A 26529-nucleotide genomic window follows, 5' to 3' on the forward strand; every position below is an offset into this window, starting at 1 on the left:
AGCACTGGTTTATGGATTTGTGCAAAGTCTCACAAGGGAATACTGTTCAATAGGCTTCAAAGTGATTCAGCCATGGCATAACTGCGGCTGTGGCCACATGTAATATAGGCTGTAGCTCTTTAAAGAGGATTAGCCTTAGATCAGGGGAAGCATTCATCACTGGATTTCATGTAAAGTAGAATATGCTAATGAAATGGAAATGTGTACAGCAAACATTGCATAATATCGTAGACCCTCAAAATTGAGCTTAGTGTCTTGATATCTCCACTGGAAGTCCAATTTCTTCCTCTCATTATTACTGGCAGAAAAAGTAAAATGTGATGTAATAAAAACATCTCTTTTTAGTAAATAAGGTTCATTTTGTTACCTGATTAGCTCACCAAAGTTCAAACAGTAGCAAATATCTTAAGGTAACTTTATGAACAATATTGACTCTTAAATAAATGTACAGCATTCCCAATAGAAACCCCCCTCATCCCCTACACACATTTTAATCTGTTTATTTTGATCATATACACATAAGCTTTGATCCTGAATTCTTTGTGTTTCTATACCTCCCATTGGTTTTACTAGCAGATTATGGTATGCAGGAAATTCAGGATCAGTTCTGCAGATACAAAATAATTCTGTCATATATATCTACTCTACTGCAGCCTTATAAGGCATTTCCTTCCTTCTGCCTGTACATGAAGTGCCCAGTTTTAGAAAGTGCTGTGGGTTTGAGTCCCCCTCTCTCATATTCCACTTTTATACCAATGTAACTCCACTGACATAATTTGGGTTGTTCTGGATTTAGTCGGTTTTACTGACAGTAAAATTGGGCACTATGTTTCCATTATACATCTCTCTGCAGAGCATTTTGTGAATAGTTGGTAAAAAGACCCCATAAAAAATAAAGCCCAAGAGTTTCAAAAATTACTAGTGATTCTGGTTGTCCAACTGGAGATGCTTTAAAGAGATCTGATTCTTAGAAAGTGCTGAGCGCCTCCCCTCTGAAAATCAGGCCCTTTTGTGTTGTCTCAAGTTGGGCACCCAAAAATCACTAGTTGCTTTTGAAATTCTTGGCCAAATTGTATTCTTTTTTTAAAAAAAGAATCCATTCCTATAGTAGAAAATAGTATGTTAATATACTATTTTCACATGTCAAACATTTTAATCTGATTTAATGCATATTATTTTTTAATTTATTTGTAAATTTCACACCCTATATTTTATCATGATGGGAAGCAGGCGAAGAGATGTGAAGCCTTGGAACCCTTACACGTGCAGGTAGTCTGTATTTACATGAAATCAACTTTACTCACATGAGTAAGCATAGGTTCACGTGAATTTGAGTTGATCAGGCCCCTGGTTTTGTATATACAGCCAGTTTTGGTCAAATATTTGGTATAAATAGAGAGAGATGCATAATATATCCCTATGGGGTCATTTAGGGTTTGCACATTTACACATGAAGATGTGAAGTGCTCTATAGGCTTCATCTCAATTTGCTGGGAAATAAAAGTCCTAGGAAAGGCTTTGAGCAGAGGGTTCCTCTGGCTTGATTACCAAAGCGTGAGCTTTCATTAGTTACTAGCATTTCACTCCGCTCAGCTCAGTAGCTTAGGATTTTGTTTTTTGTTGGTTGGTTGTTTGGGGTGGGGGGGTGTTTTATTTTTTATATTGCAGTTTTGAAGGGTTTGTCTCTGTAGACACGGAGGACTGGTGATACATATTCATGAAAGAGAAGTCTTTCCAGCCGCTGTTAACAGTGACAAAGACTTAGCTGTTTCACACAGCAAGCTGACTGGAATTGTGTGTGGGGGGCTGCATGACCAGATTAGTGCAAACAGCAAGCTTATTTCTCAAGTCGTTAGGCCTCGCCTTCCTAACAATTTCCCCAATTGTCATTTGTGACAAGGCTGTCATTAGGTGATGGCTTCTTTTGGCCATTTTCAGATAAAGATAATTTCCTTAACTTCCATTTTATTTGACGACAACAAGTAGTTTGGAACAGAAAGGAAGTGCTTCAGTAGTTTATGGATTAGGGGTTTGTCACTTCAAAGGCATCTTTGATCTAAAAATATGTGCTGTACCAAATTCGTTGTCTTTTTTTTTTAAAGATCTTTTAAATTTATTGATCTGTCTCTGTTATTCCCTCTTTTGCATCCAATAATGGTGTGTGAAATGGTAGTTTTGGGAGGTGGGGGGAGAGCCAGAATTAGCACTTTTAAAATCACTACAAGAGCAAAACAACAGGTGCTGTTGTACACCAAGTCCTGACACTATCACAATTCTGCATTTAGATGATGCCTTCTGCTGTTATCACCCTGTGTTATGCTAGAGATATCGATTGGGGGTGGAGGAGGTAAAAAGTTGGGACTTTTGGACTGTTCTTAAGGGAAGTAATGGAAATATTTACAAACTCATGTTTCATGAGAAACAGCTTACATTACACATTTCACATCCACCATCCTATCAGCCAGTTTTATCAAGCAACAAGAACAAATGGCCTATGAATGTGGAGTGAATATAGAGCAGTGTACTGCACACTCTGTTGAAAACAGACACCTGAGACACACAGGATAGTTCAACAGGAGCAGCAGAGCCCTTTGAAAACGACTCAGGTTGGGTTTGCTTGCTTGTTTGTTTTAACATTTCTGGTTAATAAGTAAACAAAGTTTGAACAGTTTAGGGATCAGTTTCTGCCCCAGAATTCCCCTCTCCTTTACATCCCCTAGTACATAAAGTGACCAATTGCTCTACATTTTCGGTTTACAGATCAAGGTGACAATTTTATGTTCTCCAGAATAATGCTGCTCATGCAAATATTCTTGCAGGCAGCCTTTTTCGGCTGCTATGGACAATGCAAATGGCTATGTAAAAGAATGAAAGAAATGTGTGCAAGTTGTGAAGTGTCTTTATACCATAGTGAAATTGTGCATATATGGCCAAATTCAGGAAGGAACTGCTATTGAGGAAAATACTTAAGCACATGCTTAAAGTTAAGCATCTCCCATTTAATTCAGTGAAAGTTGTGGTTCTCAGTACTTCTGAGTCAGTCCCTTCTTCCCTTGTGTATCTTGTTTTGTGGATATAGCTATGGGTCAATTAACTGAAAAGGGAATATTTTACATGCAACTGCAAGAAGGACAAGTCTTCCATAGACATGGAGAATTGAGGATGATTGTTTTAGGTCTTAAAAAAAAAAAAGTTATTCAGTAAAAAATTTAATTTCATTGTTCTCCAGAACGTATCCTCATTAAACATTTCTCTTGAGAGTTAGCATTTTTAAGATAGGTGGGGGTTTAAAATAAAGTGCAATGTGAAACTTCACCTGTTAGATGAAGTTTTCTTTCCTAAGTGCTTATTAGTGTGGTGGTGTCTGGTTTTCTCAAATAGAATCGTAGAACTGGAAGGGACCGCAAGAGGTCATTAGTCCAGTCTCTTGCACTCATCATCAGGATCAAAGTTTTATGTAAATGTCTATTGTTTTTAAATTTCATGGATGTTCCCCTAAAATTCAAAAGAATAATCTCAAATGCTTCATTTTGAATAGATCATTTCCCTTAAAGACTTTATTTCCTTAAAAGCTAAAACAGTTTTGAAATAAATCACTTGAGATTTTTTTTTGTTTTATTAATAAAGAACATTCTTGGTGTTCTACTCAGTATCTGTACCACACTGAAAAAAATCTGAAGTTCTCTGAAGAACCATATGAAGGATCCTTAAATGTCCAGTGGATGTATTTACAATCCATCCCCAAAGCACTGTTTTTCAATAATGGCCAAGGTAGGTAACAGGGATTCTATCTCCAATCTTTACTACATTACTCACCTGAGCTCTTTTTCTCAAGGGTCTATATGGCTTACAAATAAAGGTGAGGCCATGCTGAAAAGTCCAGTTCTGAATTAGGGATGTTTGGATCCAGTTTCTGATTCACCCCACTACAGATATAGGAAGCAGCCATCAAGTTTGGCTCCAGACCTGGATTTAAGCTTTCCCAAAGCATGGGTAAGTGGGGTTAGATGAAGTGTTTTGTTTTGGGCCCATCTCTGCTTATAAGACCAAATTCTGCTTTCCATTACACCAGAGCAAATCTATCTCAGTAATGACATTACTCTGGGTTTACACTGGTTTAACTGGGGGGCAGAATTTGTTCTGTTTTAATAATATCTAACCTATCCACATTAGCTTTTTCTGTAATGCTTATCTCTGTAGAGCCTAATAACAATTCCCTCACTGCTGTGGGCTGTTCCTGATCCCATTTCTAAACACAAGCACTTCTGCTTCAGTTTTGACTAGGGGTGGCTGTGCAGAGAGAGGCCCCCCCCCCCCTTTTTGCCTGTTAATTGGCTGAGACCACCAGAATTTGGAGGACACAGATGTCACTGATAGTTTGCCTAGGGAGCACATTCATGCCCATCTGTTGCAGTCTAGAAGGCTGTTCGTATATCCACAAGGCCTTCATTTAATTCTTGTCAGAAAGTAATGTAAATCCAGTTTACCTCAGAGGTCACAGCCGAGATTTATGCCAATGAGCCCCCTGCAATTTACACACACTGTAGTTGTATAGGATGAAAAGAAAGCCTTTCATGTTTGTGCATATTAACAAGAAAGCTTGCCTTTGGAGAGGCTTTTTTGATTGAGGTTCTTCCTTATTTTAATACAGCCAATGCCAGTTGGTATACCCAGCTTTACAAAAAGAAAACATCTAATCTTTAAACCAGAGAAGTAAAAAAATAAAAAGCCCCTAGCAAATAGCTTTGCCATGTCTCTTTCATTATCTCTGACAAAGCAAAGCTTCCATGCACCAGAACAAAATAATACTCTAGTGAAACACAAGTGATTGTCGGAATATTCAGAAACTGAATTTGCCTGCTGCTGGGGTGATAGTAATACTGATCAGCTGAAATGCTCGCTGGTGATATTTTTTTAAAGTCTTTTGGTTGCTAGCGTGTTGCTTTTGCCACATGAAGAAAAATTCTAGGACATGAGACCAAATCCTCAGCTGCTGTAAATCGGCATATCTCCATTGAAATTAATGGAGTAACACCATTTACATGAACTAGGGATTTGGCCCCAAAATGTTCTGTGACCATTGCATAAATGCACAGAACTAGTAGTATGCATTTTCTTCTACTTTTTTTTTAATAACCTCATATTATTGTTAAATTGGCTTCTAAATAGGAACTGGAAGACAGATAGTGCATATAAATGTGATCCTGACTATTTGGATCTGGAAAGAAAAACAGACTGCTGTGGAAATAAAACCACAACATCTAGACTTCTAAATTTCACAGGTGTGGGGCCCAATCCTGCTCCTGATGAAAGTCAATGGGAGTTTTGCTACTTACTTCTAAAGGGGACTGGATGAGGCTCTTTAGATTTAATGGATAAAATATGCAGCACATGTAAAGACACAGATTCACAGTGCTCTTCGTAAGCGTCTACCTCCAAGTGCTAAAGCACAATCTGTACATGACTTCGAAAACTTTGCACTTATATGAACAAATATCTGAGACGCCTATTGTAGCAGCACTCTTCGGCATTTTTTTAGTCTCCATATAGAAATCAGTGGGACAAAAATATAGCGATGCACACATTTGGAGTGAAACTATAATATAATCAATTACATGAAGGTATGCAGCTAGAGTAGTTTTATAGTAGCTCCAGAGGGTCATGATTTCACTACTGCTCCTATTTAATAAAGAGACTTGGAGCCAGATCCTCAGCTGGTGTAAATCAGTGCAGCTCCATTGACCACAATGAAGCCACAGGCAGCTATGCCAAGTTATACCAGCTGAGGATCTGGCTTATCATCTGTTGTCATATGTAATCTTCACAATGGGCAGTTTTATATATTCAGTTAATTATTTGGTTAGAACAAGAGAAATGATTTCTACTGGCATCACAAACATGTTTCTTAGCTCAACATGCATCAGAATTGCCAAACTGCACGTGGCATTGGCACGAGTGAATGTGTTAAGGAAGGGAAGAATCTTTCTACCTTGTTGAATTAGAAGGGAGAGAAAAGTTAAAAGGTTGCATTCTACTAAATGGAATTTACATTTAAGTTTAATGCAAATATATTAAAAATAACTGTTGTCATATAAAAATAAAGGATCAGATTTTTTAAAAAGTTCTTCAAGCAGTTGAGAAAAAATATCACCAAATCATGAACATACAGGGAAGAAAGATGAGAATGTTTTGCTACAGTGAGATGTGTCAGGGTGTCTGAGACAGTCATAGAGGGCCTGATTTTTAGAGAAGTTGAGTACATTGATTTAACTGGATCTAGATGAACATTGAGGGTGGGCCTTTCATGTATATCAGTTTTAGACTGATGCAGCCCCGCTGACTTCACTGGAGTTACTCCTAGAATCAGGCCCTAAGTCTGCTTGGTGTAGAAAAGGCATCTCTTCCCGCTCTTGGCAATGTGTCTCAGCAGGATTTTGCTTTGGGGAAATGCTCTCTGATGTGATTGACATGAAGCTGAGTATCATGTACATTCTGGAATTTAAACCCAGCTTGAATTTTCCATCAGTAAGGAAGGGCGTGAGGGAGGAGAAGGAGGCACTGCTGACACAAAAATTAAAACAGTGTTTGATTTCTGAGTTTCAGTGTAGCACTTAAAATAATTAAAATGTTTATTTGAAAGTCAAAACAGTCCCAGTCATAAATAACTACCCAATTTCTCAATTGACTGTGCTGAGTCCAAACTGAAATGCCCCTGGGATGAGGTTTAGTTGCTCCCTGTTGGGATTAATCCATAAATGCAGCCTCCACATGGAAATCATCGGGTCTTTGCATCCCCTCCATTGGTCTCCCTGGAATTATAGCATGGCCTCAATAAGATCAAAATTAGGATAATATATTTTCAGAGAAAAAAGGCTGAGAAGCTGTAATTGGGATTTCAGGACAGTAACACCGTGAACATTTCCTAAACATTGTTCACAGCTTCTCAAATTATTATTATGTTTGCTCTGTTTTTGGAGTGTCTGTTGATTGCTTTTCAAAAATGGCTTCAAAACTGATTGCAGTCTAGTTAGGCGAAGTCCCAAATTTCCTCCTAACCACAATATAATTTAAAATTCCTTTCTTTTGGCAGATCTTGTGGTGATCTAGCTCAGAGATTCTGAAACTTTTTCACCGTGCAGTCCACACCTTACTAAAGAGATCATCTCCTACTGGGCCCCCCCAGCCTCCTACTCTCACTCCTATTGTGTGGCAACTGCAGCATTTGTGTAAGTACTACTGGTAGGTATCTTCTGGTGTTTTTAATACAATAAAGGTTTTGTCCTCCTTGGGAAAAAATTAATTATACTGTCTTCTTTTGCTCTTCAATTCATCTCCTTCTCCATATTCTTTATTCTCCTACCCACAGCTTTCCCTGGGGCCTGATCGTCTTCTCCTCTTGCATGTTTCCCTGCTGTCAGATCTTCTTTTCTTCGGCACATGTTGTGCAACCCCCTGATTCCCTTTTCCTCTGCTCCTTGGCCACATTGCTTTTCTGCCTAGTCACTTTCTTCTCTGTTTTCTTGCCAGTGTGAGCCCAGCATTCTGATTCCCTTTCCTCCCTGCATCTTGCTCCCCTGAAAGTGCTGCTGAGCCACTTGGTAGCTTCTCTCCTGGGCATTCTTGTTGGAGACTCTTAAATCTGTTCCCAGATGTTGCTCCTGCTCATAATTGACCTCTCCAGTCCACCTGATGACTCCAGCCTCTGGGACTGGCTTCTGTTTCTCCTCCTCCTAGGTAGCGATGGAGGAGGCTATAGTGCTGGCTCCTCCTTTTTGTGTTCAGCTGTTTCCAGGATCTTGGAGGAGGAGCCAGCTTTCTCAGCAGTCTGGGAACCATAGTTATAGAACTGCTGTTCTAACTCTTGGGAACCTGATATAGGGACGGATACTGAAATGTTGAAGCCAAAGGAAACTTTGCAACTGACTTCAAGGTGGTGCAGGACCAGGCCAGGAAAGAGGCCTATGTTTATAAAAATTAATAAATGCAATTGAAAAGTAGTACACCAGTGAAATGTACATTCATAATCCTATTAAAGTCTCTCAGTTGTTCCGCTCTGGTGCCCTAAGTCCCCTTCCATCTGCTCATGATAACGTTTGGTCATGTACTGGACTTTAGGGTGTTGTATACATAACATGCAAGCTAGGAGTCCCTTTTTATTGGAGGTGAAGAGGTATTTAGCACTCTAATATTATTGGTATTTTTTTTTATTAAGCTATGTAAGAAATGGCAAAAGAGAGCACCAGAATGAACACATGGCTGCTTTCACCCTGGAGGCTCTTCTGTCATTCACCAACACATGGAAGCTCATGATATACCAACAAATCATACAAATGTTTCATTATTGTACAGCATGTAGACTCACTTTGCGGTGGCATCCACCAAAGAAAATCATAGTGGGTGGTGGGATTTTTCTTTCTTGTCTTTCTTTCTAGCTACTGTGTCGCTCCTTCTTGCTGGCATGGTATGACGGGCCCAGATTATTGGCTAACAATCTACACTGACTATATTTTGCATGGGACAGAGGAGGAATAAAGGGGGAAAAAATCTACAAAGGCCAAGTCAGCAAAGACTGTACCAGGTCACTGTATCAATATCTCAGCGATAGTCCAACATGGCATGGGAGAACGGTTTGTTGTAGGATGGTCAGCCCAAACTGGGTAGGATCTAAAATGTCAGCGTTTCCATCCTTGTTCCCAATGGCCTGCAGTAACATAAAACATACTTACTCGGAGAGATGTGGGTTTGCAGGCTGATAGTTTACCAGATGAAAAATATCCTGATGCTATAGTTAGTATTGTTGCAGAGCAGCAAGTGGGAAATGTGAAGAAAAATGGATTGATTTTCATTATCCTGGGAACAGACTACCTGTTGCCCACTAATAACTGAAGAGTGTACTTTGATTAGCCAAATTGTTTTCCAATAAACGTTTTAGGACTTATAGATCAAATTCTACACTGTGGTGCTCAATAACTCAAAGAAAACTTATTCTTCCTGACTATACTCTGCAGTTACTATTGAGGCATAGATCTTTTATGGGAAACTATTTCTGAAGTGGCTAAGTATGGAGTTTGATTTTTTTTTTAACCCATCATTCACCTTGGGGGCAACTTGGAAGTGGACAGTCTGGAAGAGCTGATTGAATTCCAAGGGGAAAAAGTGTTTTCTTGTATATTTGGGGTAGGATTTTGTGGTAATTAAACAAAAATATCCTCAAAACTACTGAAAATCACAGAGTGAGCTGGGGAAACCTATATACACGTTTCTCAAGTCTTACTGAAAGAATAATGGGCCAGATTCCCAGGTCCAGCTGCAATGTATGCAACACAAGTCAGACCATGTTTGCAAAGCTCCCTTTGATTCCCCTGTTCCTTGAGCACTGTGTTTAAGGCCAGCTCCCTGTTCTTTCTTGCTCTAGTGCATTTTTAGCAGAGATTTTTTTTTCTGTGAGCATTTATCTGATGAAGTTGGGATGATGTGGCCCAAAACATTTCTTCTCCAACCAGCTGCTAATGCACGCTATTTCCAGAGTTGGTGGGGTGTCTCTCTCTCTCGCTACAGAATATATGTATGGAAAAGAAGGAAAAGAGAGAGAAAGTTTGTGTAAACTAATACATGTATGTATGGTAATAAAGTGCTCCCAGAAAAGCAAGGTGGTTGTTGTTTTTTTGTTGTTTTTTTTAAGAAATCTATTTACATGCAGGAATGGAACTAGGGCCATATGGCAGGGATGATTCGTCTTAACCGGAGATGTACTCATGGGACTGTCACATGCACCCTTTCACAAACAGGATTGTTTAGTCAGATAAATCAATTGGATGTCAGTGTCCCTAATGGTAAATGTAGCTGTGGTGTTTTATAGTAGCTTGAGTTGAGAGCTTCTTTTTTTTTTTCTTTGATTGACAGGTAGCCTGTAACTGTATCAATTTCTTTAGCCCTAATGTGACAAGGCGGAGAGTGCTTTGAAACTATAAGGATGTACTTTTCCAGCAATGCTACCAGGTTTAGCAAACTGAAGTTCTCACTACTTATCCTTGTACAAAAGATGCTTAGGAAAAGGGATCTCTGTGAAGCGAAGTTGTGATGAGCCTTTTCCAGTGATCTTGACAAATCAGTTTGGCCTATGATTTCACTTGTTATTTAGATTTGAAATTTTTTGGAGGGGGGGGCGAAGAAGAAAAGGTAGGTTTTAACCTCAGGATAATTGTTGTGTGTTTTTAAGTTATCAATGGCTAAATTAGGGTTTAAACATGACTAGCTGACATGATGCTGAACAGGGTTTGTGCCTTATCTATGCTGGATTCACTGTTGTGGTCAGTATTCTATAAGTTAATTGGAGTCTTCACTATAATGTTTTGTAGTGAAGACCAGGCCTCCAAGCTAAATTGTGTCATTTATGTGTTGCCTTGTGTTGTGGGGTGATGCAGACCCTAGAGGGCCCACAGTGTTAGGGAGCATTATAGCTCCCTCTTTCATTGTCCCCAAAGTCCCTCTGCCTGGGGAGCTAAAGAGACCACATAACCAGAAAGTAGTTCCTTGCCATTTCCCTATCTTCTGCTGGCAGTGGAGCTCTGCTGACTGTTCTGCATGCTTGGAAGAATGCAGGGAACTGGCTCAGGCCTATTTCGATTGCTACCATCACTGATGAACACTAGAGAGAAGACAGCACTGGTGGAGTGGGGCAATACTGGTAAGTATCCGAGTGTGTGTGTTTGCTTGCTGAGGAAGTATCCGAGCGTGTGTTTGCTGGGAGGGAGCCTGAGTGAGTGTCTGATTGGCTGCTAGCCTGCAGGGGGCGGGCATTCGGGTGTCTGTGTGTTTGCGTCAGGGAAGCCTGGCTGTTTAAAAATAGCCAGAGCCTCGCGAACCAGCTGAGCGGCAGCGGAGCAGCGGAGCAGCGGGGACAGCAGAGCAGCTCACAGCAGGAGTTTGCCTGGGAGTTCGCCTGGAGTGAGCCCAGTGAGGCTTACATCTGGCCAACGTCTCTGAGGAAGCTCATAGTAGGTAGGTGATATGGAAGGGGGGGGTTCAGCTGTTGTGACCTGCACTGGATGTGCCATGTTTGTCTTTCTTCCACAGGACAGAAGCGACTTTGTCTGTACAAAGTGCAAGCTGGTCTCCATATTGGAAGAGAAGATTGAAGGTCTGGAGCAACAGGTAACGACCCTGCGTTGTATACGAGAGACTGAGGATTTTCTGGACCAAACTCAGGATAGCCTTCTAGGGGTACAAAGCTCTAAAGATATAGAGCAGGTTGCACAGAGGAGCCAAGAGGCCAGTGAAGAAGCTTGGCAACATGTGACCTCCAGAAGAGGTAAGCGGAATGTCCGGGTTCCAGTAACACAGACACAGGTAACTAACCGCTTTCATGTTCTCTCCACAGGTACCAATGCGGAGAGTGGACCAGATGATATGTCTGGGGGGAGAAAGCGGAAGGAGACTCCGCTGGTTGGGAGGCATGAGATGCGATGTCCTGAGGTTGGGGGTTCCACGACCACCACTCCCAAGAGGAGAAGGCGGGTGGTGGTGGTCGGGGACTCTCTCCTCCGGGGGACTGAGTCATCTATCTGCCGCCCTGACCGGGAAAACCGAGAAGTCTGCTGCTTGCCAGGGGCTAAGATTCGTGATGTGACGGAGAGACTGCCGAGACTCATCAAGCCCTCGGATCGCTACCCCTTCCTGCTTCTCCACGTGGGCACCAATGATACTGCCAAGAATGACCTTGAGCGGATCACTGCGGACTACGTCGCTCTGGGAAGAAGGATAAAGGAGTTGGAGGCGCAAGTGGTGTTCTCGTCCATCCTCCCCGTGGAAGGAAAAGGCCTGGGTAGGGACCGTCGAATCGTGGAGGTCAACGAATGGCTACGCAGGTGGTGTCGGAGAGAAGGCTTTGGATTCTTTGACCATGGGATGGTGTTCCATGAAGGAGGAGTGCTGGGCAGAGACGGGCTCCATCTTACGAAGAGAGGGAAGAACATCTTTGCCAGCAGGCTGGCTAACCTAGTGAGGAGGGCTTTAAACTAGGTTCACCGGGGGAAGGAGACCAAAGCCCTGAGGTAAGTGGGAAAGCGGGATACCGGGAGGAAGCACAGGCAGGAAGGTCTGTGAGGGGAGGGCTCCTGCCTCATACTGGGAATGAGGGGCGATCAACAGGTTATCTCAAGTGCTTATATACAAATGCACAAAGCCTTGGAAACAAGCAGGGAGAACTGGAGGTCCTGGTGATGTCAAGGAATTATGACGTGATTGGAATAACAGAGACTTGGTGGGATAACTCACATGACTGGAGTACAGTCATGGATGGTTATAAACTGTTCAGGAAGGACAGGCAGGGCAGAAAAGGTGGGGGGAGTAGCACTGTATGTAAGGGAGCAGTATGACTGCTCAGAGCTCCGGTACGAAACTGTGGAAAAACCTGAGTGTCTCTGGATTAAGTTTAGAAGTGTGTGCAACAAGAGTGATGTCATGGTGGGAGTCTGCTATAGACCACCGGACCAGGGGGATGAGGTGGATGAGGCTTTCTTCCGGCAACTCACGGAAGCTACTAGATCGCATGCCCTGATTCTCATGGGTGACTTTAATTTTCCTGATATCTGCTGGGAGAGCAATACAGCGGTGCATAGACAATCCAGGAAGTTTTTGGAAAGCGTAGGGGACAATTTCCTGGTGCAAGTGCTAGGGGAGCCAACTAGGGGGAGCGCTTTTCTTGACCTGCTGCTCACAAACTGGGTAGAATTAGTGGGGGAAGCAAAAGTGGATGGGAATCTGGGAGGCAGTGACCATGAGTTGGTTGAGTTCAGGATCCTGACGCAGGGAAGAAAGGTAAGCAGCAGGATACGGACCCTGGACTTCAGGAAAGCAGACTTTGACTCCCTCAGGGAACAGATGGCCAGGATCCCCTGGGGGACTAACATGAAAGGGAAGGGAGTCCAGGAGAGCTGGCTGTATTTCAAGGAATCCCTGTTGAGGTTACAGGGACAAACCATCCCGATGAGTCGAAAGAATAGTAAATATGGCAGGCGACCAGCTTGGCTTAATGGTGAAATCCTAGCGGATCTTAAACATAAAAAAGAAGCTTACAAGAAGTGGAAGGTTGGACATATGACCAGGGAAGAGTATAAAAATATTGCTCGGGCATGTAGGAAAGATATCAGGAGGGCCAAATCGCACCTGGAGCTGCAGCTAGCAAGAGATGTCAAGAGTAACAAGAAGGGTTTCTTCAGGTATGTTGGCAACAAGAAGAAAGCCAAGGAAGGTGTGGGCCCCTTACTGAATGAGGGAGGCAAGCTAGTGACAGAGGATGTGGAAAAAGCTAATGTACTCAATGCTTTTTTTGCCTCTGTTTTCACTAACAAGGTCAGCTCCCAGACTGCTGTGCTGGGCAACACAAAATGGGGAAGAGATGGCCAGCCCTCTGTAGAGATAGAGGTGGTTAGGGACTATTTAGAAAAGCTGGACGTGCACAAGTCCATGGGGCCGGACGAATTGCATCCGAGAGTGCTGAGGGAATTGGCGGCTGTGATTGCAGAGCCCTTGGCCATTATCTTTGAAAACTCGTGGCGAACGGGGGAAGTCCCGGATGACTGGAAAAAGGCTAATGTAGTGCCCATCTTTAAAAAAGGGAAGAAGGAGGATCCTGGGAACTACAGGCCGGTCAGCCTCACCTCAGTCCCTGGAAAAATCATGGAGCAGGTCCTCAAAGAATCAATCCTGAAGCACTTAGAGGAGAGGAAAGTGATCAGGAACAGTCAGCATGGATTCACCAAGGGAAGGTCATGCCTGACTAATCTAATCGCCTTTTATGATGAGATTACTGGTTCTGTGGATGAAGGGAAAGCAGTGGATGTATTGTTTCTTGACTTTAGCAAAGCTTTTGACACGGTCTCCCACAGCATTCTTGTCAGCAAGTTAAGGAAGTATGGGCTGGATGAATGCACTATAAGGTGGGTAGAAAGCTGGCTAGATTGTCGGGCTCAACGGGTAGTGATCAATGGCTCCATGTCTAGTTGGCAGCCGGTGTCAAGTGGAGTGCCCCAGGGGTCGGTCCTGGGGCCCGTTTTGTTCAATATCTTCATAAATGATCTGGAGGATGGTGTGGATTGCACTCTCAGCAAATTTGCGGATGATACTAAACTGGGAGGAGTGGTAGATACGCTGGAGGGGAGGGATAGGATACAGAAGGACCTAGACAAATTGGAGGATTGGGCCAAAAGAAATCTAATGAGGTTCAATAAGGATAAATGCAGGGTCCTGCACTTAGGATGGAAGAATCCAATGCACCGCTACAGACTAGGGACCGAATGGCTCGGCAGCAGTTCTGCGGAAAAGGACCTAGGGGTGACAGTGGACGAGAAGCTGGATATGAGTCAGCAGTGTGCCCTTGTTGCCAAGAAGGCCAATGGCATTTTGGGTTGTATAAGTAGGGGCATAGCGAGCAGATCGAGGGACGTGATCGTTCCCCTCTATTCGACACTGGTGAGGCCTCATCTGGAGTACTGTGTCCAGTTTTGGGCCCCACACTACAGGAAGGATGTGGATAAATTGGAAAGAGTACAACGAAGGGCAACAAAAATGATTAGGGGTCTAGAGCACATGACTTATGAGGAGAGGCTGAGGGAGCTGGGATTGTTTAGTCTGCAGAAGAGAAGAATGAGGGGGGATTTGATAGCTGCTTTCAACTACCTGAAAGGGGGTTTCAAAGAGGATGGCTCTAGACTGTTCTCAATGGTAGCAGATGACAGAACGAGGAGTAATGGTCTCAAGTTGCAATGGGGGAGGTTTAGATTGAATATTAGGAAAAACTTTTTCACTAAGAGGGTGGTGAAACACTGGAATGCGTTACCTAGGGAGGTGGTAGAATCTCCTTCCTTAGAGGTTTTTAAGGTCAGGCTTGACAAAGCCCTGGCTGGGATGATTTAACTGGGACTTGGTCCTGCTTTGAGCAGGGGGTTGGACTAGATGACCTTCTGGGGTCCCTTCCAACCCTGATATTCTATGATTCTATGATTCAATCTTCTATAGGCTTGCTGTGAAAAAAACATCTCTGTTCAGAGACAGCCACCAAATTTGTGAGCATCCCATCCTCCACTGACTCGCTTTCAAGCATTAACTGTTACAACGAATGTATTGAAGTCATAATTCCTTCCAGTGGGTTCATGTGAAGTGAACAAAACTCCCGTTAACATAAAGAAGACTGGTGACAGGAGACTGTTCCAGAGGTATAGGACTTAAAACTGAGAATTTACCACCTGTTTCTGTCCTGAACTGTAACTGCAAAAAGAACATGCTTCATAAATCAATGAAACCCTGAGTAACATAGGAGTGATTTAAAGGCATGTACTTGTTCTTTGCAGAATTTAAGTGCCTTCACCATGAGACCATGCTTTCCCTTCCTGTAATCCCTTGCCTCATTCACTACTCATCTTCCAGCTTCTGCAACAAATGCAGATAAAAGGTTGCACAGATAACTTTATTCTGGCATTTCCTGACTTTTGAGTGCTCGACTTTGCAACCTTAATAATGTGTAATTGTTTATTACACACATAGGTTATTGTGTGTAATTTCCAAACTGGAAAAAAAAAAACCCAGAAATTCCATCAGGTGGTATGATATTGACACCCACACGGGTCATCGGCAGAACTGGAACCTTTAGAGCCACCACACTGACCTCTGCTAGAGGTAGCAGGTTGTCATCCTGTATGTGGACCAGCACTGGCGCAGGATGAGAGAGTTTGCCAGGGTTTCACAGATATTTGCTGACCACTGAGGAATGGGGAGACTCGGAGATCTTGGGTTCCATTCCAGGCTCTGTAGGGCAGAGTTCTCCAGTGGGCACAGACTTTTCTGCTGTGCCCCCCTAAAATGTGATCATTTCTGCCCCATCCTTTCCAATGTGGCCCTGCCCTAATCCTTTCTCTTCCTCACCCCTTGCTCCTTGTCCCAATCCCATTCTCCTCACCTAGCCACTTCCAGTCTCCACTCCTCAGGGTTTTAATACCAGTCCCAGTCTACTTGCCCAGAAAGTCCTAGGTCTATCACTGTAGCCTATAGGTATAGGTATGTGCTAGGGGAAGCCTGGGTGTAAATGAAGGGAGTAATGCAATGAGCCTACAAAGCCTCAAGGCTTGTAAAACAGTAGCATAGCCAAACTAATTAAGGCATAAGGCCCCCAAATCCTTGGCATAAGTAGCTAACCAAGAGCAACCATAGATCACAAGATATCACAAGATAGAATGCTGTAATAACTAAACTGCTGATAGGTAATCACAAGATGGGAATTTTTTTTAGGATATTTTTAGTTAGGAACATCAGCAAATACCTGATCACAAGAATGCCATGGAAAACTAATTGACATATTTGCTAATAAGCATGTGGGGAAAGGATTAATAACCTTTAGGAGAAAGGTACCCCATCATAGCACCATGAAGAGCTACAAATAAGGAAAAGGGGCTGAAGCCCCTGCTGACTATGGTATCACCATAACGCATTATGAAAGTTGTACCCCAGCCTATGTGCTTTAAGAGGGAGTGACGTAGCTCTTGGGAGATACCAGGATGATGACCACTCGTGATGGCGAGGAAGAAGATAACTAACACTTAAGATTGTTTTGCAAGGGATGGGGATAAATATATGGATGGTCCATGCATTTTATCTAATTTCTGCATGCTTTGCTGGGTTGGAGTGTTTGTGAATTTGCTAACTGTATTAATAAAACTGTTATAAACCAGAGTGAGCATGTTACATTAGGATGTACATGGTTGTAACAGTAGTTCTGATAATACTGCGCCTAATCTTGATACAAGAACCTACCAAACTTCAGAGTGCTAATTAGGGAAACTAAATTAGTAATGTAATCAACATACAATTAATAGATCAGGCAACATCACTTTGGACTTCCTATCCCTGTCTCTACCCTTCTCCATATCCAGCCATTCCCAGTCAGCCCATCTTTTTAACCGAGTCTCACTGACCAGCAAGTCCCAGTTCCTTTCCTTCTAGCTCATCCAATCTGTCTGTCTCCCCCCAGTCTGGCCTCCAGTTGCCCCTTTCCCGTGTTTTCCAGTCTCAATTTTCCTTCCCAGGCTCCTTGTCCAATCTCAGTGTTTGCCCCCCAGCTCTTTGTCTCAGTTACCCAGGTTCCTTTTGCCAATCTATCCCTCATTCCCCTTGCAGGTCCAGCTCTTGTCCCCTCTGCATTCGAATCAAGCAGCTTTGTCCTCCAAACTGCTTGGGCCTAACAGCGGGGTCATTGACAGGCTTCTGTTCTCAGTTTCGGGACCCTGACCTGAACCTGGACTCAGCCTAGCCTGCAGCAGCTCTGAGATGCAATGCAGGGAAAGCCCTGCTCAGTCCTGAATTGGAGCATGCCTGGTGCAATTGGAATCTTTGGGGAATTTCAGTGCTAAAATCAAGTGTCTTCTGAGCAGGCGGTCAACTTCAATTTTTCAAAGGCTTATAACTTGGCCAAAGTTTGGAATATTTTCACAGGGTCATCAAAAGACTCATCCCTGACACAAAGGCCACCCAATGCCAAACTTCAAGTCCCTGCTCCAAAATGGGGGGACACTAGAAGTTCTCAAAGTGAAGGACACCAAAATTTAAAAGGGGCAAAACAATGCATCTTTCTCTAATATGATTCTTGGAAATGGCCAAACCATTTTAGCTGAAATTTTTCTAAAAAGTCCAGTCTGAAGCAGACTCCCAACATGGAAAATTTCAGCCAAAATGGTTTACGTTCGACAAAGTTGTAAGCAACTGAAAACAGGATCTAATAACAGGAAGTGTCAGGCAATCCTAATAATAGGCAGTGTTACCAGCCCCACCCATAATATAAAAAAAGTCCTCTTCCCCCTCTATGTTCTAAGGTGGCTGTTGTAGCTGAATTAATTCCATAGTTTTCTGTAATTTCAGGCTAGATTTTTTGTGTATAGTTTGTCTACGTCACACTGTGTTTGAGAGCCATTGAATCAAACACTAGTATCTCTAGATATAGATTCTGAAATCTTGAATGCTGGGACAGATTCCTTTCAAGATATTATTTAGAGAGAATATTGTATTGGGGGATTAGCAGCGTGTGTTGTTGATTAGGGAAGTTGGGGGGAGGATGCTTAGGCGAGAGCTGCATACTACGATGCCCATGAGTAAAAATTATACAGCCTAACTATTCCCTATGGGCTCCACTAAGCATATGCCATGTCACCCAGCAAGTGTTTGAAAATGTGGCGCTTCACTGTAATTCTGTGTTTAAAAGGTTACAATTCAGTTCAAACTAAAAGCACTTGACTGCGTGAGTCTCCTAAGTGAAAAGGGATTCAGTGCACCCTGGCTAGTCACTTCACTGCTTGTGATTTTACGGCTCCATTGAAAAGCAAGCCCTTTCTCTCTGCTCTCTGGTACCTCGGAGATGTTTGCCTTGCACAGTTTGTCACAGAGACCCTGCAGTTATTTCACACACTCCTCTAATAAAGTCTTCCAGGGCTGTCATGTATTTCCCCTATTATCTCTCCCTGCTTGAGTCTCGCAGATAATTGATGATGCTTTAGTTAATCATCTTCCCTCTCTTTTGTTCACCAGGTACCTCAGCCTTGAAGGGATCCTTTTCATTTAGAATTTGTGTCTTCTCTTAGGTAATTGATCACTGCTCACCCAGGGACGCCCGATTCGCAGCAGAGTGGGAGCAGGCATCATGAATAATCAAAAAGTAGTGGCTACGCTGCTTCAGGAGTGCAAGCAAGCACTGGATGTGCTCTCACCCAAGCTGTCTGATGCATCAGAGGAAGACAAGAGAGAATACCAGCAGTGCAAAGGTGAGGTCCCAACGAGAGGCCCCAGAAACAAGCCAGCACATTGTGAACTTCTTTGCCACAGTGACACATCCCCATCCCTGTCCTATTTTTCTTCTCGCAGAAGATCAGTGTCAGGAGCTGACTGGATTTCTAGGGCATGAATGGGATGTGGGTTACAGGCAGGCAGGGAAAGAAGCCCACTTTGTTGCAGTGAATTGCTGTCAGTTCCAATTTTAGGCTTCAGTAAACATGAGCCTATAAGGAGCAGTTTAGTTTGGGAAGAACAATGCCCAAAAGTTTGCTGATGCACATAAATTTCAATTATTAAAAAAAAGATGCAACTTCTGAATGCTGGCACTTATTTACTTTCCTTTCACGAGGAATTTATCTGTTGCTTATGTATTTAACAGTTTCTCCTCTTAAAAAATATCTCACCATTTGAATCTCTTTCTTGTAAAACATGCAATACCTCTACAAGTGGTGTTCTAAGAAAAAACACTTGCAATATCCATACTGAAAAAATAACCTCTGCCATTTAATATTTGGAATAAATACATACAAAATGAGTGCTAGGATGGAAGAGTTTTACATTGCCTGTCCTATGGAGAAGCTAGCATTTATTTCAGCATTGTGTGATGGTTTGGTGTGTTTGAATTATTTCAATTCCAGTGAAATTTAAATTTGCATTAGACATGACAACCTGCAGAATGTTACGGTTAGTTCTATTCTCTTGTAATAAGCTTTCCAAGGGGCTACCCAACCTTACACCATCGTAGCTTTTATTTTTCACTTGAAGAAATCTTTTGAGTTTTCATTACTGAATTTGTTTTCTAAGTGTCATTCTTTCTGCTACCAGGTGGAGAATATGCCTATACTGTTTTGCCACACAGAAAAATTACTCATGCAATGAATACAAAGGAAAATATTAATAGTTGAATCTGAGATTTTTTTAAAAAGCACCAAAACCATTTTTTTTTAAATTGGAGAGTGCATGTGCCTCTCGCCAACTAATTCACTTGTCTGTAGTTGGTGGTATATGCATTCAGTGCATTCTCCCCACTTTGCATGAGTGATTCAATCATAATATTATTTAGTCCATTCTTGACCCATTTTATATTCTAGTCTGCTTGGAACAGATTTTCAAACCCATGCTCTTACTGGGAGGTCAGCTGGCTATCAAGCACCTCAGCTAGTTCCTGAGCATGGTTGTGTTTGAGGGTAGTGGATAGGTTTCCGTTATAGATACGGGAAGATTTCTTTTTCTACAAAGGGTACTTTGTTTTCTCATCACAAATTCCTTTAAGCTTTATCACTCTTTAAAATGGGCTTTTGAACTCCTAATCAGGTAGCGCTTTCTTCTCCATCCTTCTCTTCTTCTTTTCTCCTATTAAATGCCACAAAGCATGAGAAATAATCCAGTTTAGTTCCAGATAAGGTAAATCAGTGCCCTTATAGTTACTAAATTAGACATGGCCCTTCAGGTAAACTGCTCCAGGAAGTGAGTGATCAGAGACTGAAGTGAGGCTCAGGCTTTTCTTAGGAACGGCTGCCATGGGCTGGCTAAAAGAAGAAAATCCACTTGCAATGGGGCAGTGATAATAATATTAATACCTAATCATAATTGCTGTCTCTGTGTGTATTCCACTGGAGGGCACAGACTGCAGGTTGACTGGATGATCTCAGACTGCAGATCCCCTTTCCTATGGCAGGTGGCTTTTAAACAGCAGTAACAATCAGATTGTGATATAACTGATTCATCAAGCCCACATGTGCTTCCAACAGAATGGCATTAGTACAGGGTCACTTATGGCAGCAGTTTGAGCCAAGGGGATTCTCTGAACACAAATGCTGAGGGTTTTTCTTCTCTCCCCTCCCACAGACGTTGCCTTTGTCAAACTGGTTTTCAGACCAAACACAGGAACTGAAAACCAAACGCACACACATATGGGGGGAAAAAAAGAATCCTCACCATACCTTATTTAAGGTTTTTTGTTTTGTTCATAAATCCTTCAAATCAGCTTCAGTGTAGTTTCATCTCCTTCTTCAGCCCTCCTAATTAGCAGTGAATTTACATTGCTTACAGAGATGACACAGCCAGGCCATAAAATCAGTGGTGCTTGGATTCTGGCTGAAGAGTACAACGTTATTTATAGTTGCCACTGCAATATTTTATGGTTCCATAGATGATGATACAATGCACAACACAATACAATAATTGTATTTATTGCAGTCACATCCAGAGGCTCCAGTAAGGTTTGGTGCCCCATTCTACTAGGCACATTACAAATGCTTAAGAAGACCTGCTCCCAAAGACAATCTAAGACTCATTGACTTTCAGTGAGATTTAGGTTCGTAAGGCCCAGATTCTCAAAGGAACTTAGGCATCTTACTCCCATTGAAAACGCCCATTGATTTCAGTGGGAGTAAGGCACCTAAATACCTTTGAGGATCTTGGCCTAAGTGCTCATGTCACTTTAGAAAATGAGACTAAAGTTCCCAAGTGACTTAGGTGCTTTTGAAAATTTTATCCTAAATTCTTTAACTAACACAGCATCAAGGACATTTGGTTAAGATAATAGGAAAGAATTAGGCCATATTCTATCCTTTTGTTTTTTATTGTATCCAAATGGGAACAGAGTCCCCCTGCAGGATCGGGGCCTAATTAAAATAAAATGTTTAATGCAAACAAACAATAGCAGGTTAAGGGTAACAGTAATACAGTTATGCTCTTAGAGAGCCTGCCTATGAGTGTCTCAAATCACATTACTTACTAGTTTTGTAATGCCTGATGCTGTTACTGTCCCTCTATATGTCGGTATTATTTAATTCAGTGTGCTTTTTTTTTTTTATTGGGGAGGGGGAAGATTGGCAGCATTCGGAAGTTGCAAGCAGTGGGGTGCAGCAAGTCAATATCAGCAACTGTTAAATCCATTAACTACAAATGTCTGAGTCAAAGAAGTCCCCACTCTGGCAGAAAAGGTGACTCTGGCATCTCTGCAGATATTGCTTGCCTGCCTGCCTGATCTCTTTCTTCTTCCGCTGCTGTTGCTGCTCTGGGCTGAAGGGGAAGCTGGGAGATATAAAGCTCCTCTGCTGGATTTGTCAGCCACATGGGACAGCCCAGTAGCGTATCCGAGTGACGCCTTCTGGGACTCAGTGTCTCCAAACAGGCTCCACCATGCTCCACGGGGGAGGCGGCCAGGGGAAAGTTCCTCTTCGTTTATTCAGGCTACTGTACCTGAAAAGGCAGGATCTTAGTTCTGTCCTCTTTGTGGTCAGCCAAGTTTCCCTCAGTCCTATTTATGTGTCACCACATTTGTAATCATAGAGTTGCTGTTGGCACTGGGAAGAGGTGAGCATGCTACATAGCTGTAATCCCCTCTGTCCATTCCATTGAGCCAGATTTCCATGCCTTCACTCTCTGCCATACTGTGCAGCAGTGGGAATAATACAGTCAATGCCCAGACAGTGCTTCAGAACACTGGGGAATCCTGGCTGCTTGTGGGGTGGTAGCAACATATAACTGCAGTGCAATGTCACCTTGAGTGAGATAATATGTGCAAGAATTTGGGCATAATTTTAAAGGCAACTTTTGAAAATTTGGCCCTGAATGTCAGGGCTTTCATCATTTTCCAAGGAAAACTATTCTACAGCCCAATAGATCTTACTATCAGTAAATTGACTTTAATAAGGATAAGAAATGTAGGTTTTAATTTATTATCTCTAAGATATGATTTTGTAGAAATACATTTAGCTCATTATGTCATTAAGCAATGATGATCTCAGAACAGGATTTTTCCTGGAGATCAATGACTAGCTAGGGCTAGATACATAGCTGATGATTGCAATTAACCCCAGCTGGTCAATAATCCCTGGTTAATCCACTTTTATTAGCACTGGGAATCATCAAGTTCTGGTAGTTAGCATAGAGGTCTGAGAGTCATGAGACCTGGATTCATGCCTAGTCTATTCTATTCCTAACTCTGCCCTGACTCACTGTGTGACCTTTGGCAAATCACTGAGGGGCTGAGCATGCAACATACCACTTGAAGTCAATGGTAGTGTTGGGTGCTTTTCACCTCAGAAAATCAGACCTTTAACCTCACTGTGCTTCAGTTTTCCCATCTGTACAATACCCATTTTAAATAGGACTTAGAGATCCTCAGATGTAAGGCACTGCTAATGTGGAATTCAAAAGTGTAAAATTGGCCTAATTCTGCTTCCATTGAAGTCAGTGGTCCATTGGCTCCAGCAGGAGCAGGGTTAATCTATGCAGAACACTTCTGAAAATTCTAGTCTATATCTTATGGAGTATTATTACTTCTAAAATAAACTGAAAATGAAGCATAACAGTACAGACACATGTTGCCAGATCCTCAGCTAGTGTAATCAATGTAGCTCCATGGACTACAAAGGAACTACCCTACTGCATAGAAGATTTGGTCCATGGATTTTCTGTATGGATGATGCAGTTTCAGCTGGTAAATACAGGGCATTTGTAGAGAATTAATTCCCTGTGCCATACTTCAGCCATTCAAATGGACTGAATAATTTCTTCTTTATTTTCCTACATAACTGAGTTTTATTACTCCTTTCACGGTGGCATTGGGAATGTGTGTGTGCGCGCGCAGGGGTTGATCCACAATTATTTCTACTGCTGCAGGTTGAATAATTCATGGCCAATGACCTTTGTGGCAAATGTGGACACTGAAGAATTATTTAACAAACTTTCCCAGCCTTCTAATTATCTTAGTCCTTTTTAGTCATTAGCAGATTTCTAATACAGTCTTTAGCAAAGGGGATAGGTTTACCATGCTGTTGGATTAATTCACTCAGCCAAAAACCCTGTTCTCACTTTGGCGAAAATGTTTCCTACGTTCCTTTCTCTAGTTCTTCACGCATAGACAGCCACCAAAGTGTTTACTTCCTGCTAAAAACCTTTTTAATGGCTGGCAGCCCCAATTTACCTGCAGGGCATAGCAGAGCAACTGATGAGATGCACCCCTCTCATTATTACTCTTGTGACAAAAACCAACAGCTTGTAGTGACTGAGAAGAGGTGCAGGCAAGGGAATGCTTTTTGCAGGTTAGATGCTACATCATAACACTAGAGGCTGAATCGTCTGCAATTTCCTTACCTGCACTTTGACCTTTTCAGCTTCGCTCCCTGATGATCTAAGGACCCTTATTGAAGAGGCAAAGGAAATGAAGTGGCCCTTCGTGCCAGAGAAGTGGCAATACAAACAAGCCATAGGCCCAGAAGACAAAACAAACCTGCAAGATATGATCAGTGTAAGGCTGCATGAATTACTGGTATGAAGTTCAACACACCTGTTCCTTTAAAATCTACAAATGCAATTCTTGAATGTATAGTGCCCTAGTCCACTACATTTACTGTTACACAGATGACGCCATTCCTCACTGTAATTTAGCAGACAATGATTTTGTTAATGAACTGATTAGAGGAAGCAGCTATCGGAAAAGGGCCAATCACACACACAGACTAGGTATGGGACTCCATCGCTTCCCTCGCTGAATTCCCCAGATGAGACGAGGTTCTGACTAGTTTGAACAGCTTAGAATCATTCCTGTTGTGATTTTAATGTATCCGTATCCTGGAGACAGTGGCTTTGTTTCATCACTCTCCATGGCGTACCTAATCTACAGATAGGGTAGACATAACGAAAGGTGGAAGGATAAAGGATAGTACTGCTGTTCAGAAACTGGGAGCCCCGTCCTGCACCCATTGAAATTAATAGTTCTTCCATTGATATCACTGTGAGCAAAATCAGGCCCTACTGTTATATTTCTGGGCTGTGGGCTAGCTGGCACTCAGACTTGAACTTGAGATCTAAGATGAGGTTCACTCCTTTTCCCAGCGGGCAACCCAATGAGAGCCTTTATGTTTATTGTAAAGAGACTCTCTTGCTATGCCTGGTAGTGGGGGGAAATGGCCTAACTCAGAGCACAGCACATAGTGGAGTAATGAGTCCCAGTGGACAATGCAGGAGGTGGGCATCAGAGGGTATGTATATGCTGTAATTAAAAACCGATGGCTGGCCCGTGCTAGCTGACTCAGGCTCATGGGACTCTGGCTAAGGAGCTGATTAATTGCAGCATAGATGTTCGGAGCCCGGGCTCTAGGACCCTCCGACGTGGGAGGGACCCAGAGCTTGGGCTACAGCCGGAGCCTGAACATCTATACTGCAGTTAAACAGCCCTTTCGCCCAAGCCCCACCAGTGAAAGTGGCTGGCATGGACAAGCCATGAGTGTCTAATTGCAGTGTAGACATACCCAGAAAGGCTCCGGCAGGATATAGTGGGTGGAAGTAGTGACATCTCCATGTGTACAAATATTTTGCTACTGTATAATGGTACAGGAAAGAAAGTATCTCAAATATTAAAGGAAAAATGTTTGCAGAACCTAAAAGGACTTTGATAGTATTCCCCCTGGCAGGCTAATTATATAAATGGGCAGGAGTATGCCTACATGGAATGATTTGTTCATTAATACAAAACAAAAACATAAAAATAACTTTACTTTATTTATGCTGTTTACTAATCTTTGTACTTGATGCATTTGGGTCAGGGATGGCCTTTGTTCTGTTTTTGCCTTGCACAATGGGGTCCGGATCCATGACTGGGGCTCCTAGTTGCTATGGTAATACAAACAATAAATAATAATAATAGATTAGTCACTTTCACTTTATTAGCCCCTTTAACATTCCAGTGATCTTGCACTACTGTGATGCTGTTGTGTTCAGGTTTCCAGCAACAGAGGAGAATGTTTAAATCCTCCCAGCAAACTTTGCATTGACATTTAAAATAAAATCCTGAAATACATATTTATATAATATTTTGTAAAACCTGATTTTAAAAAAATATAGAACTCTTTTAGTTCAATGGGGCTGATAGTGCAGAGTAAGGAATCCTCTCATGAGTGAGGTCATGTGGGATTGGGCCCTCAGTTTTGGAATAAAACTCCACAACAGAAACCTGCAAAATGTGTTTCTGCGTCATGCAAGAAACCCCTTTGATTTAAATGGGGTTTTTCACAAGAGTAAGGGTTACTCACCCAAGAAAGGGTTTGTAGGATTGAGCCCTAAACAATCAATATCTGGTGCGTAAAGAAGGTGGAAGCGTGGAAGGTGATGAGTTCAAGCTAAACAAACTGGATAAAAAAAACAACAACACTTTTTCTCAGCCTTTTCCAGTTATAGAAATATTAAGTGTGGCTTGTTTGTTTATTTTAAAGTCCAGTGTGATATTTAGATTCCTGGTGCCTGTTTAGAAACAGAATTAAAACTAAAGATGAGCGACTCCAGTTTTCCTCTCACTTACAGTGAGGTACATCAGGATTAGTGAGCAGAGTTACACTGGTGCAAGTGAAAGGGGAGTCAGGCCCAAGAGACCTGGGGAGAAATCCTGGCCCCACTGACATGAATGGCAAAACACTTACTGACTTCACTGAGGCTGGGATTCCATTCTTGATCTTGCATACTTCACTTGGAGCCAGGCCCGAGTAAAGGCGACAAGTTTTGGATCCAGGAACTTCAGTCATATTTTTTTATACATCAGCACAAGTCACTTTAAAAAAAGAAAGTTGGAAGCTTGAGTTGAACACCTTACATGTTACTAATAAGTGGGGAGGGTTTGCTTTCATACGCTTCACTGATAAGGAGGATTTTATTGTAATTCTGAATTTATTTTGGTATTTTCTTTTTTTCTCTTGGTGTGTGTGGCCTTAG

The 26529-nt window shown here is 42.3% G+C and overlaps 1 protein-coding gene across 16 annotated transcripts in view; it reads left to right on the forward strand.

Moving 5' to 3' along the window:
- ALPK1 (alpha kinase 1) overlaps window positions 1–26529 on the forward strand; it is an 80064-nt gene that overhangs the window by 22889 nt on the left and 30646 nt on the right. For 5 of the 16 annotated variants that reach the window (XM_043513532.1, XM_038400586.2, XM_043513526.1 and 2 more), the window contains 4 exons: window positions 3651–3771; window positions 7091–7226; window positions 18624–18803; window positions 23940–24094. In XM_043513532.1, the coding sequence (XP_043369467.1) occupies window positions 18683–18803; window positions 23940–24094 (276 nt within the window). In that variant the 5' untranslated portion in view covers window positions 3651–3771; window positions 7091–7226; window positions 18624–18682. Of the gene's footprint in view, window positions 1–3627; window positions 3772–3861; window positions 3994–7090; window positions 7240–18623; window positions 18804–23939; window positions 24095–26529 lie in introns of those variants that run through there. The other 11 variants (XM_038400584.2, XM_038400593.2, XM_038400602.2 and 8 more) reach the window with 8 other exon arrangements.

The sequence above is a fragment of the Dermochelys coriacea genome, chromosome 4 (assembly GCF_009764565.3).
Source record: "Dermochelys coriacea isolate rDerCor1 chromosome 4, rDerCor1.pri.v4, whole genome shotgun sequence".
NCBI lineage: Eukaryota > Metazoa > Chordata > Testudines > Dermochelyidae > Dermochelys > Dermochelys coriacea.